This window comes from Pan paniscus, chromosome 4 (genome assembly GCF_029289425.2).
Source record: "Pan paniscus chromosome 4, NHGRI_mPanPan1-v2.0_pri, whole genome shotgun sequence".
Lineage (NCBI taxonomy): Eukaryota > Metazoa > Chordata > Mammalia > Primates > Hominidae > Pan > Pan paniscus.
In genome coordinates this window covers 174,214,236-174,227,562 of record NC_073253.2, presented here as the reverse complement: position 1 = coordinate 174,227,562, position 13,327 = coordinate 174,214,236, and the positions used below count along the sequence as shown (strand labels likewise).

The window sequence follows — 13,327 nt, the reverse complement described above, 5'->3', positions numbered from 1 at the left end:
TCTGACTGGCTGGGAACGGTGGTTCACACCTGTAATCCCAGCACTTTGGGAGGCCGAGGTGGGCGGATCACCTGAGGTCAGGAGTTCGAGAGCAGCCTGGCCAACATGGCGAAACCCCGTCTCTACTAAAAATGCAAAAATTAGCCAGGCATGGTGTTGTGCACCTGTAATCCCAGCTACTTGGGAGGCCGAGGCAGGAGAATTGCTTGAACCTGGGAGGCAGAGGTCTCAGTGAACTGAGCTCAGGCCACTGTACTCCACTCCAGCCTGGGTGACAGAACAAGACACTGTCTCCAAAATAATAATAATAATAATCTGACCATTTATTGTTTTTGTTGTCTGTTTTTGTTTGTTTGTTTGTTTTTGAGATGGAGTCTCACTCTGTTGCCCAGAATGGAGTGCAGTGATGCAATCTCGGCTCACTGCAACCTCTGCCTCCTGGGTTCAAGCAATTCTCCTGCCTCAGCCTCCCAAGCAGCTGGGACCACAGGCGCGTACTGCCAAGCCCGGCTAATTTTTGTGTTTTTAGTAGAGACGGGGTTTCACCATATTGGCCAGGCTGGTCTTGAACTCCTGGCCTTGTGATCCATTCGCCTTGTCCTCCCAAAGTGCTGGGATTATGGACGTGAGCCACTGCGCCCGGTCGGGTTTTGGGTTTTTTTGAGACAGGGTATCTCTCTGTCTCCCAGGCTGGAGTCTCCAAAATAATAATAATAATAATAATAATAATAATAATCTGACCATTTATTGTTTTGTTTTGTTTGTTTAGTTTTAGGTTTTGGTTTTTTTGAGTCAGGGTCTGTCTCTGTCTCCCAGGCTGGAGTGCAGTGACATGATCTCGGCTCACTGTAACTCTGCCTCCTGGGTTCAAGTGATTCTCCCGCCTCAGCCTCCTGAGTAGCTGGGATTACAGGTGTGCACCACCACGTCTGGCTAATTTTGTATTTTTAGGACAGATGGGGTTTCACCATGTTGGCCAGCCTGGTCTCAAACTCCTAACTGCCTCAGCCTCCCAGAGTTCTGGGATCACATCATGCCCAGCCTACATTTATTGTTATATATTTGTTCTTACTTCTGTCATCTAATTTATGTTTTCTGTTTTTCTGGATTTTTTTTTTTTTTTTTGCTGTTTTTCTAGTCTACCATATTTTCTATGTGGTCTGCCTTCAGTCATTTGGAAGGTATACATTAGTTTTACTAGTTGTGACTTTTCTAATTTTGAGTAGAATTCTTCAGCTTGTATCTACTGATTTTAGAAACTTACCAGTAACTGTTGATGCTAACTGAAGTTTCTGAAGATTAGGAAACGAGTGCAATTAAACTGTAATTCCTTTTTTCTTCCTCTACTCTTTGTCTGATTGTTGTGGGCTTGTTTGGCAATTTTTTGCCTGCCCCCATTTATTAAAGTTAAATTATGAATAGTTTATATATTACATAGCTTTTTTTTTCCAGAATATATGCTAAATGTCTTCTGATTTGTAACCCTCATTATCCCTGTAGCATAGATGCAGAGGGCAATTCCGCTATTTCGACCTGTGATTTCCCCACTTGCCAGGTGTCTCAGTTTTAAAGTCAAGTCCAGGCTGCGTAAAGTGGCAGGTGGGGGGTGCTGGGGAGGGATGCGAAGCAGAACTGAGACAGACGCTCTCGAGGGCATTCTCTAGCAGCAGGGGTGAAGCCATCCCTCTGTGCACCCTCTCCCAGGGCCCAGAGTTGCTCACAGTGGCTCACCTGGTTACTTGATAGACTTAGGGCTCCCATCTCAAGATGATGTGGTTTTACCGTGTTAGCCAGGATGGTCTCAATCTCCTGACCTCATGATCCGCCTGCCTCAGCCTCCCAAAGTGCTGGGATTACAGGGTGTGAGCCACCATGCCTGACCAAGCCCTTGGTTTCTAATGCAGAGTTTCTTTGTAGGCCAATGTTTCCTAAACATTGGCCTAGGAGGTGAACTAATGGGTACTAAACATGACTCCAGAATGCATTTAATTCTATCAAATCCCAGCTAGCTTTGTGGCAGAAATTGACAAGCTGATCCTAAAATTCATACAGAAATACAAGGGATCCAGACTAACCAAAATGCTATTGAGGAGAAGAACAGAGGAAGGGCTCACGCTTTGTAATTCTAAGACTTACTACAAAGCTGTAGTAATCAAGACTGTGTGGTGTTGGCAGAAGGATAGACATATAGATTGGTAGAATAGAACTGAGAGTTTGGAAATACATCCTCATATTGATTCTTGACAAAGGTCCAAGACAAGTCAGTGGGGGAAAGAATGGTCTTTTCAACAAATGGTGTTGGCACACCTGGATATCCACATATGGAAAAACGAAGTTGGACCCTTTCCTCACACCATGCACAAATATTAACTGTAAATGGATGGATCATAGATCTACATGTAAGAGCTAAAACTATAGAACTCTTAAATAATGTAGGAGTAAATCTTTGTTACTTTGGATTAGGCAAAGTCTTAGATATGACACCAGAAGCACAAGTGGACAAAAGAAAAAAATAGGTGAACTGGACTTCAAGAAAGTCCTTCATGACTTCAGTGGACACTAATAAGAAAGTTGAAAAGACAGCCCATAGAACAAGAGAAAATATTCATAAATTGTGTATCTAATAAGGGATTTGTGTCTAGAATATATAAAGAGCTCTTACAGGTCAATAAAAGGAAAATGGTCTTATTAAAAATAGGGAAAGTATCTGAATGGATGTTTCTCCAAAGATAAATAAATGACCTATAAGCTCATGAAAAGATGCTTAGCATCATTAGTTGTCAGGGAAATGCAAGCCGAAGCATGATGGGACACCACTTCACACCTGCTGGATAGCTAGAGTCAAAGAGCCTAAGAATAATGAGTATTGGTGGGGATGAGGGGAAATTGAACCCTCACACACTGCTGGGGGCGCTGAGAATGGTCCAGCCCCTGTAGAGGACAGTCTGGCACAGTTACTGTATGACCCAGTAATTCCACTTTGAGAGGAATGAAAACACATGTCCACACAAAAACTTGTCCACAGATGTTCATAGCAGCATTATGCATAGGAGCCAAAAACCAACAACCCACATGTCCATCAACCGGCAAATGGATAAATAAAATGTGGTATATACATGTGATGGGGTATTATTTGACAATAAAAGAGGAATGAAATACTGCTATATGCTACACCATGGATGAACCTTGAAAACATACTAAGTGAAGGAAGCCAGTCACAAAAGGCCACATAGCATGTGATTCCACGTATATGAAATGTCCAGAATAGGCCAATTCATAGAGACAGAATGTAGATTAGTGGTTGCCCAGGGCTGGGTTGGGGAGGAGAGGTTGGGGAAAACATGGGGAGTGACTGCCAATGTGTACGGGGTTTCTTTTTGGGGTGATGAAAATGTTCTAAAATCAATAGTGGTTATGGTTGAATTGTTCACTTTCAGCATATAGTTTAGATGCCTGAGATGTATGGTATGGTAATCACAGCACCATAAAGCTGTTATATATTAAAAAGCATTGAACTGGCCAGGCGCCATGGCTTATGCCTGTAATCCCAGCACTTTGTGAGGCCGAGGCAGGTGGATCACCTGAGGTCAGGAGTTTGAGACCAGCCTGGCCAACATGGTGAAACCCCATCTCTACTAAAAATACAAAAATAGCTGGATGTGGTGGTGTGTACCAGTAATCCCACTTACTTGGGAGGCTGAGGCAGGAGAATCGCTTGAACCTGGGAGGCAGAGTTTGCAGTGAGCTGAGGTTGTGCCACTGCACTCCAGCCTGGGTGACAGAGCGAGACTCTGTCTCAAAAAAAAAAAAAAAAAAAGCATTGAACTTTATAATGAAAAAAATGATTCCCTTTTCAATTGCATTTTAAACTCTCTGGTTGAGTCGAGGGGAGTCTCAGTTTGGTGCTGACAGATCTTTACCACCTCTCTGCTACTTACTGACCTCTATAACGTGAGAGAAGGGCAGTGGCGTGGGCTTTGAGGTGCAAATAGAAGCCCGGAGACAGAGGAAGACACTGGGGGTGCGCCCGGGGACAGAGGGCTGCTGGGACCCCATGGAAGGCCTTGCGTGCCATGGGACAGCCTTGGCCTTTATTTTGTAGGAGTGGGTTTCTGGTTTTTGGTTTGGTTCTTTCTCCTTGGTCCTAGTAGAGTTTTAGAAGGATAATCGGTACCTGCCAACGTGTGCGGGGTTTCTTTTTGGGGTGATGAATAAACAGGATAAGCAGTAATTCATAGGTTACCCAGTCCAGCTCCTCAGTTTGCAGATGAGGGAACTGGGGGCCTGCAAGGGGACAGGACTGGCCATGACCGCATTGGAAACCAGGTCCCCTGGCTCAGCGTCCAGTGCTTACTCTCCCTGCCTGCCTCGCCCCCCGCCCTGCCCTTCAAAGTGGAGTCTAGCTTTCCTTAGAGCCTCGCTGGGCATGTGACTGTCGGGGCTCCTTGGTCCTGTCGGAAATTGGCTCCGGCCAGCTTAGGCCAAAAAAGACACTTTCTGGAGTAAAGGTCTGTAGGGCCTGAAACCGGGTCCAGGGAAGGTTAGAGTGGCCAAGCAAAGTCATCAGGTTCTGTGGAGCTCAGAGGCAACTCTGTTGTGGTCACTGTGCTCAACAGAACCCTGGAAGGCCCAGCTCCAGCCACAGCTCCAAGACAGAGCCCTAGACAAGGGGTCGCTCTCCAAGAGGAAGGACGGGAGTGGCTGGCACCTGGCGAGGATCCCATGAGACACAGAGGAGGAGCTGGTGGAGATGAGGGTGAGGACAGCTGTTACCTAACCCCATGGACAGCTCCTGCCCGCTGGCGTCCCTTTTGGAAAAGTGGAAAAGTCAGTGTGTGAAATCCTCTGGGATGCTGAACTGTAAAGGAGCCCCCAGTGGTGAGGACCGAGTGGCTCAAATCCCACTCAATGATACTTCCCACTCCTGGGACTGTCCAGTGGTGAGGACAGAGAGGCTCAAATCCCACTCAATGACACTTCCCACTCCTGGGACCGTTCAGTAGTGAGGGGTCCAGCCCCCTTCCCTGAAAGCTCCCAAGGTTGTTAGAGACCTCCCTGGGGAGCTGGGAGAGGCAAGAGAGTGCCCGAGCAGGCTCTGTGAGGAGGCGCCCTGGGAGCTGCAGGCACTGTGCAGCTCTCCCTGTGAGACCGTCTTTCCACCAGGCAGCTGTCACAGCAGGGGAGGCTGCCTGGCCATTGCCCCGTTGTCCAGCAGATCTCCCAGGTTCATTACCAAAAGGAAGATGGGGAGAAAGAATCTTGGAGTTGGAATACTTTCAGGAATGGGAATCTTAGCAGATGCCAGCATCTGGGGGACTCTTGGCGAGGTGCATGCTGTGTGTGTATTTCGGAGGGAGGTGAGTTTGAGGGCAACAGGGACTTGCAGCCTTGTCCCTTGGCAAAGTCTGGGTCCCTCTGTGCATGGACCTTTGTGCTTCCTATGCTTTGTGCCTTCTATGCTTGATTGTTGCCACTGCAACCTTGGCACACACCCGACAGTGTTTCTGCTGGAGGTTGACAAGGTTCAGTGACAGACCAGGTCCCAGTCATACACAGGTGGGAGGCTGCTGATGGCTGCAGCTGCGGCTTCCATGGGAGGGGCAGTGGGGACCAGCCAGCCTGGGTGCTCTGCAGAAGGAAAGAGGATGCATGCTTGTGTTTCCTGTGAACCCCTAACTTCCAGGGTGTCTGTGGTTGAATGCTTAAAAATTCAGAGTAATAGAGGAGAGCTGTTAAGCCTTTGGATCTTTATAAATTTTTAACGTCTAGTTGCCATTTCTAGTAACTACTTTACCATCAATCCAACTGCAAAGGAGCAGGTTCTATAGAAGGAAGAGGCAGGGCAGGCGTTGTGTAACTCACCAGGATCTGAATGCCGGCAACTTGACTTGATGACCCGGGTACTGCCAGGCTCTGGGCCCCTGCGGTGGCACCTGAAGGTCAGGGACAGAGCCCTCCCCATGATCCTCTCTCTATCCCCCAGGGGAGAACCTGGCTGGGTTTGCCAGACATCCACAGACTTCAAGAGCAGAGCTGGACTCACACTGAGAGCCGGGTCGGGGTACCAACCTTTCTGCAAGACCCCAGGCTGGACAGCTGGACAGGCTGTCCAGGCTGGACAGACAGGCCACCAGCAGGATCCCAACTGAGTGCTTTTCAGCCTAGTGTGCTTCTGGAGTTTCTTTAATATTTATTGAGTGGGGAGAGGAAACTGATTCTAATTAATAAAAATTACATGTAAAAACAGATACACTTGACACTGGCAGCAGGAAAATCAAAGTCCTGGAAAAAAATGCAGCAAAACATAGCTCACATTTTGTGCTTTGCTCTCCTGTCAATTTCTTCTGTGTGTTTTAGACAGATCATTCCTGGGATGCATATACTGAAGCGTTTGAAAATCAGGGAATAAAATGATCTCCACTTCTTCCGTGAAGTGCCCCCCGCCCCGAGCATTATTCTGGCCAGCGGTCTTGGCAGGACGTCAGCTGATGGTCTTGGGGGGGGTCAGCCTTTGGTCGGGGGGGGGGGTCAGCCTTTGGTCTCGGGGGGTCAGCCTTTGGTCTCAGGGGGGGTCAGCCTTTGGTCTCGGGGGGTTCAGCCTTTGGTCGGAGGGGGGATCAGCCTTTGGTCTCGGGGGGTCAGCCTTTGGTCTCAGGGGGGGTCAGCCTTTGGTCTCGGGGGGTCAGCCTTTGGTCTCGGGGGGGTCAGCCTTTGGTCTCGGGGGGGGTCAGCCTTTGGTCTCGGGGGGGTCAGCCTTTGGTCTGGGGGGGTCAGCCTTTGGTCTTGGGGGGGTCAGCCTTTGATCTCGTGGTGGGGGTCAGCCTTTGGTCTCGGGGGGTTCAGCCTTTGGTCGGGGGGGGCCAGCCTTTGGTCGGGGGGGTCAGCCTTTGGCCTCGGGGGGTCAGCCTTTGGTCTTGGGGTCAGCCTTTGGTCTCGGGGTGGTCAGCCTTTGGTCTCGGGGCAGGTGCCACCATGTTCATAGTCCAGCATGTGTGTGCGCATCGCACAGTGGTCAACAGAGACGGGCGGGGCTGTGAGGAGCATGTTGAACGTCTGTGTTTGAGAATGCCACCGCTTGGAGGCTTCTGGCTGTGTGAGGAAGCCTGAGCCCAGGTCCTGCTTCAGATGGACCCCAGTGTGCTCCTGTGCCCTCCGGGGAGTCGCCTGCAGGGGTGCCCTTCCAGGAGGCAAGGCCCAGGGCAGCATCAGATGGAGGTAGTGCTGTTGGCTCAGCCCAGTGATTGTCCTCAGGGAGGCAGCCAGGGAGGGGAGCCTGACCCCTGCTGGTCAGGGAGACCCCAAACTGTCCCCCGGGTTACTCCGGCCAGAGAGTACTGCCCCTCCCCAGGCTGAGCCTGGCCTCATTGTCACACTAGGTCCCTCCAGAATAACCCCAGGGCCTCAGGCCTGTGGCATCGATGGCTCCTGGCCTGGGCTGCAAGTTCCCCCAGAAGATGGAGCTGCCATAAGGGGTCCTCATGCCCCAGTGTCCTGCCCTAATTGGCTCAATCAGCCCAGTTTGGCCCAGGGAGCTGTCTGGGAGATGCCCTTTCCGTGTAGGTGTGAGTTCTGATCCCTAGAACCTGTGTGTCCCCAGCAGCCTGTCTGCCCATCTAGGCCTCGGTTTCCTCATTTGGAAAGCAAGCTGGCTGGATGAAATCACTTGGGTGGAGGCGTGGCCTGGTTCTCAGCGTCTCCCAGGCTGCATGTGCTCCTGTGTGAGTGTGCACGGGAAATGACCGGCCTCATGTACAGGCGAGTCACTGGACGCTTGGGGAGCTTGACACCTTGCCTGAGGTCACCTGGCCAGATAGAAAGGGTGCCAGGAACTCAGAACTTCACACTCCAGGACAGCTTGCCCGCTGCCGCCCCCCAGGGTTAATTCCTGCACTTCATCCAATGAGTTTCAGTCATAAGATGGATTTGAGGCACCAGTCTTCTCCACACCACGCACCGGGACCATCAGTGCTGGACCCTCCCAACTCCTGCACTGGTAAACACGCTGCCCCTGTGCCAGTGGACAGGCCCGGCTGTGTTCTTCCCGCCTGCCTGCTCGGTGCCTCCCTTGGGGGACGTGGCCTGCAGCTTTGGGGTCATCGGTTCGCTCATTCCACAGGCATCTGCTGAGTCTTCGCCAGGCCTGGTTGAGCCCTGAGACCCAGGGATGAGTCAGAAGCGTGGGGCCTGCAGGGTTCCCACCCCCTCTTCCGCTCTCCTCCCACAGCCCTGCTGACCTCCTTCCCTGACCCTGGTCTTGCCCTGGTAACTCTGGTTACCACTGCCTCCTCGGCCTCTTCCCCAGAAGCCCAGGATGCCTGAGCCCAGAGGGTCCTGTGCCCCTTGCCCTTCTTCTCATGCCCCTCGGAGAATGGCACCCGCTTTGCCAGCCACCCACCAGGACCCTGAATTAGTTTTCTGCGGCTGCTGTAAGGAACTACTTAAAACAGCAGGAATTCGTTTTCTCACAGTTCTGAGGCCGGACGTCCGAAGTCGGGATAACCTGACCCAAATCCAGGCATCGGCAGGGCTGCGCTCCCTCTGGAGGCTCTGGGGGAGGACACTTTCTGGCCTCTGCCAGCTCCTGGGGGCTGCCAGCATTCCTTGGCTTGAGGCGGCATCGCTCCAATCTCCAAAGCTGGCATCTGGCATCCTCCCTGTCTGCCCATGGCCTCGTCCTCTGCGCATCTGCCTAATCCCCCTCCACTCCCCGGCATAAGGAAGTGGGCAAGCAACTGCATTCAGGGCCCAGCCAGCCCCAGAGCTGACCTGATCACACCCACAGAGTCTCTTTCCACCATGTCCGCTACCCTCACAGCTGCCAAGGATGGGGGCCTGGGTAACTTTGGGGGCCGGTTCTTCAGCCACAGACCTGGAAGCCCACCAGGTGCTTCCTCCTCCCTCCCATCTCAGCCGGATCTACCCTACCACGTCCTGTCCATTTCGCTCCTCACCTCCCTCATACCTGCCACTCGTCCTTGTCTCTCATGCTCCCGTCTGGACCATTACCCCTCTCCCAGGTGCCTGCAACACCTTCTCCCCAGGACCCCAGACCCATTTTTGTTCTGCAGCCCATTCCCCCTGCCACAGCCACCATGCTTCTGAACAGGAATCAGATCAAGGCTCCCCCCAGAAGCCCCGGGCTGCCTACAATCTCCCTCACCAGCCCCCTGAGTGATGGGCCACCGGGCACCTTGCCCTCGATGCTCCTGTCCACCCACCTGGTCAGCTCTTCCCACCAGCTGTGCTCCGTCCACCTCCCCGGCCATGGCATGTGCGGTTTCCCCCATCTGGAGCACTGGTCCTCTCTCTGACTCTTTGCCTGGCCAGCACAAAGGGATTGGGTGGGTTTGGGTAGATGTCGCGTCCTGCCGGAGGCATCCTTCATTCTGGAGCCAGGCCTGATGCTGGGCTCTGTGTTCCTCCAGGCCCTGCACCTCCACCAGCCCCTGCCTGGCACATCAGCTTCCCGGGGGCCCAGGCTGAGTGCGCCGGGAGGCATCTCCAGCCTCCCTCGCTACACTTGAGGCTAGGGGCAGCTGCCCAGCAGGCCCTGGGGGGCACTGACTGCATCTCGGTCTGCAGAGGCTCCCAGCCAGCAACAGGATGGGGCTCACCGAGCACCTGGGGTCAGGGAGAAGGAGGGCAGCCCGTACGCCACCCACCGTGCTCCCCACAACCAAGATGATGATATGGCAGAGGCCATCATGAGGTTACTTTGCGGGGGTGTGGTTTCCGCACATCCAGATGGCAGGTGCTGGGGGCTGCCCACCAGAGGGCACACTCCTGACTGGACAGGGGACCCCGGCCAGCGCCAGCTAAGCTGGAGTGTCGACGGGTGCTGGAAATGCCAGCTTTTCTGATTTTCAAGAGAGTCTGGAAATCTGGTCGTTTATGTGAACTCTCCTGTGTCTTAAGTTTGAGCAACTAATTCAAGCTTTTAAAATGCCCTGCATGGGTCATAAGCTTGTGATCTGAAGGAAACACTCTGAAGGCTGGACACAGTGTGCGCTTCCGGTGTGAGACCTTGGTTTATGGATAATGGACCAGAAGATAAAAGTGTAGGAGCTGGAGTTGTCATGGGATGGGTGGACCTGATGGTGCCAGCAGGCTGGATGGCAGGGTATGGCAGGGGAGGGCAGGGTATGGCAGGGGAGGGCAGGCTGGATGGCAGGGGAGGGCAGGAGAGGTGAGGGGGGCTGAATCAGGCCTCGAAGGGGGAACACAGGTTTACCAGATGGCCGAGCTGGGGGTGGGGTGGTGGGGTGGGGGAATGGGGATTCCTGAGTTGGCAGCATGGGGTTCAGGGGCTGGGCGGCTCGGCAGGGTGCACCCAGCCCAGTGAGGAGCATGGGGTGTGCAAGCCGCGGTCTGGGAAGGTGGGGCAGGCCAAGAGCCTGAATGCCAGCATATAGAGCAGCCTGAGTCCCAACGGAAATGAGGACCCAGCGAGGAGTTTGTAGTCAGGGAGGGTGCTGGCTGGCCTAGGGGGTCAGGGGCAGCAGTTCAGCTGCCTGTAGAGTCTGGGCTGGTGGCTGACACAGAGAGCAGGAGAGATGGTTGGGGGGCAGTAGGGACTGGAGCCAGCTGCAGGGGCATGTGTTCCGTCCAAGACCCGCTGTGGTCAGGGCCTGCGTTTCCAAGGAAAGCTGGGATTCCATGTTCAAGACATGAAATCTCATCATTCTGAGTGTTAGCTTCAGAGCTTTAAAAATATTGTTTGGCCCAAGTGGAACATGTGTGTGGGCAGATTCAATCCCCGGCTGGCTGTTTTGACCTTTATCTTGGACTCTGGGCTCCTGGGAGTGGGGGCAGCACTTGGCCCGTATTGATGCACTTTGGTGGGTGCCCTCCTGGGGACACGCACAGGCCCACAGCTGCCCTTGAATGTCTCCAGGCTTCTCTGGACGGTTTTGACTTTATAAACACAGTAACTTTTCTGAAAGCAGACAGGGTTGGTGTACAGGGGTGGAGATGACCCAGACAGAGGCCCCTTTCCTAGACAGGGCGGGCGGCGGGGGGCGGCCTCTGGGGCCACATGTTCATACCCTCCGGCCAGCCCAGGGTTCAAGCTGAGCACCAGCTGGGGTGCTGGGCAGGGTCTTCAGGTGGGACCAGGGCACACGTGGGTTCTGAGTTGAAAAAGACAGAAGCCCATGAGTCTGTGCAGAGACTGCCGAGGCTGCTGGGAGCACCTCCAGAGTCCTTGTAGGGCACATGCCTCCAGGGATCCAGAAAGAGCATGCAGGGCCTTTCTCCCTGAGCAGCCAGGTGAGGGTTGGGACCTACCACAGGCACCCTCCCAGGGACCATGGCAGCACAGAGCAGGAGAGGCGCTGTCTGGGGCTCTGGAGGCCTCTTCACAGGCACAGGCTCCCTGAGGGGGTCTCCTCGCTGTTCCCCTTCCTTGGTCTTTTGTGTGCTGGAAATCTGATCCTGTTGTCTGTCCCGCAGGCTGGTCTGATCCGGATGGAGGAGGAGGAGTTCTTCATCGAACCCCTGGAGAAGGGGCTGGCGGCGCAGGAGGCTGAGCAAGGCCGCGTGCATGTGGTGTATCGCCGGCCACCCACGTCTCCTCCTCTCGGGGGGCCGCAGGCCCTGGACACAGGTGAGGCTACTGCAGGTGGGCAGGCTGTGTGGAGAGCCCTCTGAGGGCCTGGTCCCCAGGGAAGCATCCCAGAGACTCAGGCAGCTCTCCACAGACCAGCTTGGCCGCTGAGGCTGAGCCCCGGTCTCAGTGGCTCAGAAACGGGCCAGCTGCCTGGCTGACGGCAGGGCGTAGCAGGGCTGCTGGGGCTGGGGCCTCTGTTCTGGGTGCATGTGGGTGACAAGCAGCCCAGGCACCTCTGCCTTCAGGTCTGGGGCCTCCATGGTGGACTATGAAGGCTGTCCAAGGACCCATCTTCTGTTGCCTAAAGGCAAGCAAGTGTCGTGGAGCGGGGCGGGGGCCCCCGACCAGGCCTGAGTCCAGTGCCTGCGTCTCTGAGCCTGTGCCTGTGAAGAGGCCTCCAGAGCCCCAGACAGTGCCTCTCCTGCTCTGTGCTGCCATGGTCCCTGGGAGGGTGCCTGTGGTAGGTTCCAACCCTCACCTGGCTGCTCAGGGAGAAAGGCCCTGCATGCTCTTTCTGGATCCCTGGAGGCATGTGCCCTACAAGGACTCTGGAGGTGCTCCCAGCAGCCTCGGCAGTCTCTGCACAGACTCATGGGCTTCTGTCTTTTTCAACTCAGAACCCACGTGTGCCCTGGGCCCAGAAACATGAAAGGAGCTGCCAGGCGGCCATGGTGACAGTCCATGACTGTCGCCTCAGATCTGGCCTCACTGTGCCAGCCCACACCTCCCAGCATCCCCCAATCTCTGGTCCTGGATTGTGGTGAAGCCAGGGTTGGTGTCTGATGTGGTTCTGCAGGCCCATAGTTCTCAGGGTCCCCCGTGTGGTCAGGGACGCCTGGCCTGTGCTTGGCTCTTGCTGGGAGAGTGGGAAGCTGTGAGCTCAGCCCTCAGCCTCTGGTCAGGACCCCTGGGTGAGGAGAGTCTGGAGTCTGGGGCCCAGGATCAGGCACACCTGCATGTTCACAGCGAGTGCTCCAGGGGCCTGGGCTGGGCCAGCCCCCGTGCTGTTATTTACTAAGGTACTCCCGTCACTCCATAGCAGCCCCGCCTCATTTACTGTAGGTCTGTCTGACTTCCTAGCTTGACAGATAAATTGGGTACAGCCTGGCAGGCATAGTTCTAATTTCATGAAACGGCATCAGGTACCTTTGCAAAGGAATTGTTCCATCAGGAAGCCCAATGTACTCTGGAGCCAATCAATGCAACCGGTGGCCCCTTGTTCCTTGGTGACAAATCAGCGTCTGCTATGCTGCAGACAGCCGGGCCACTGGGCACTGCCTGCCCAGCCTTTTCCAGCTGTGGTCTCAGCCTCGACTTATTCCCACCCTTGGACTATTTTGCAGGGAAGGAAGGAGGAGGAATCCAGGAGGGCCAGCGTGGAAGGGGCTGAGCAAGTGCTCCAGACCCGGGGGCAGGGCCCCAGCTTTGCTCCTTGCTAGCTAGCTGCTGTCGGGCAAGCCCAGTGGCATTAGCAACCCCTGTGTCCCCGAGAGCTCAGGGGCTGGTCACTTGTGCTGTGGGCTTGGTGCTTCTGGCTGGCCTCTCCTGGAAGATTCAGGGTGGTTCTGGGGGCCTCTGCTCAGGCGAGGTGAGCTGGCCGTGTGCCCTTGGCCATGTCTCTGATCCCAGATTCCATATGGTGCTTGTCTTCCTGAACATGGCAGCCCTTCCCCCACAGCCTGGCTGGCCTTGCCTTATTTTCTGGGCTTCTGCTGGTGT

The 13,327-nt window shown here is 54.4% G+C and overlaps 1 protein-coding gene across 2 annotated transcripts in view; it reads left to right on the top strand.

Moving 5' to 3' along the window:
- Positions 1-13,327, top strand: part of ADAMTS2 (ADAM metallopeptidase with thrombospondin type 1 motif 2) — a 241,549-nt gene that overhangs the window by 61,666 nt on the left and 166,556 nt on the right. For both annotated transcript variants that reach the window (XM_034961169.3, XM_055112897.2), the window contains exon 3: positions 11,452-11,605. In XM_034961169.3, coding sequence (XP_034817060.1) covers positions 11,452-11,605 — 154 coding nt within the window. The remainder of the gene's footprint in view (positions 1-11,451; positions 11,606-13,327) is intronic.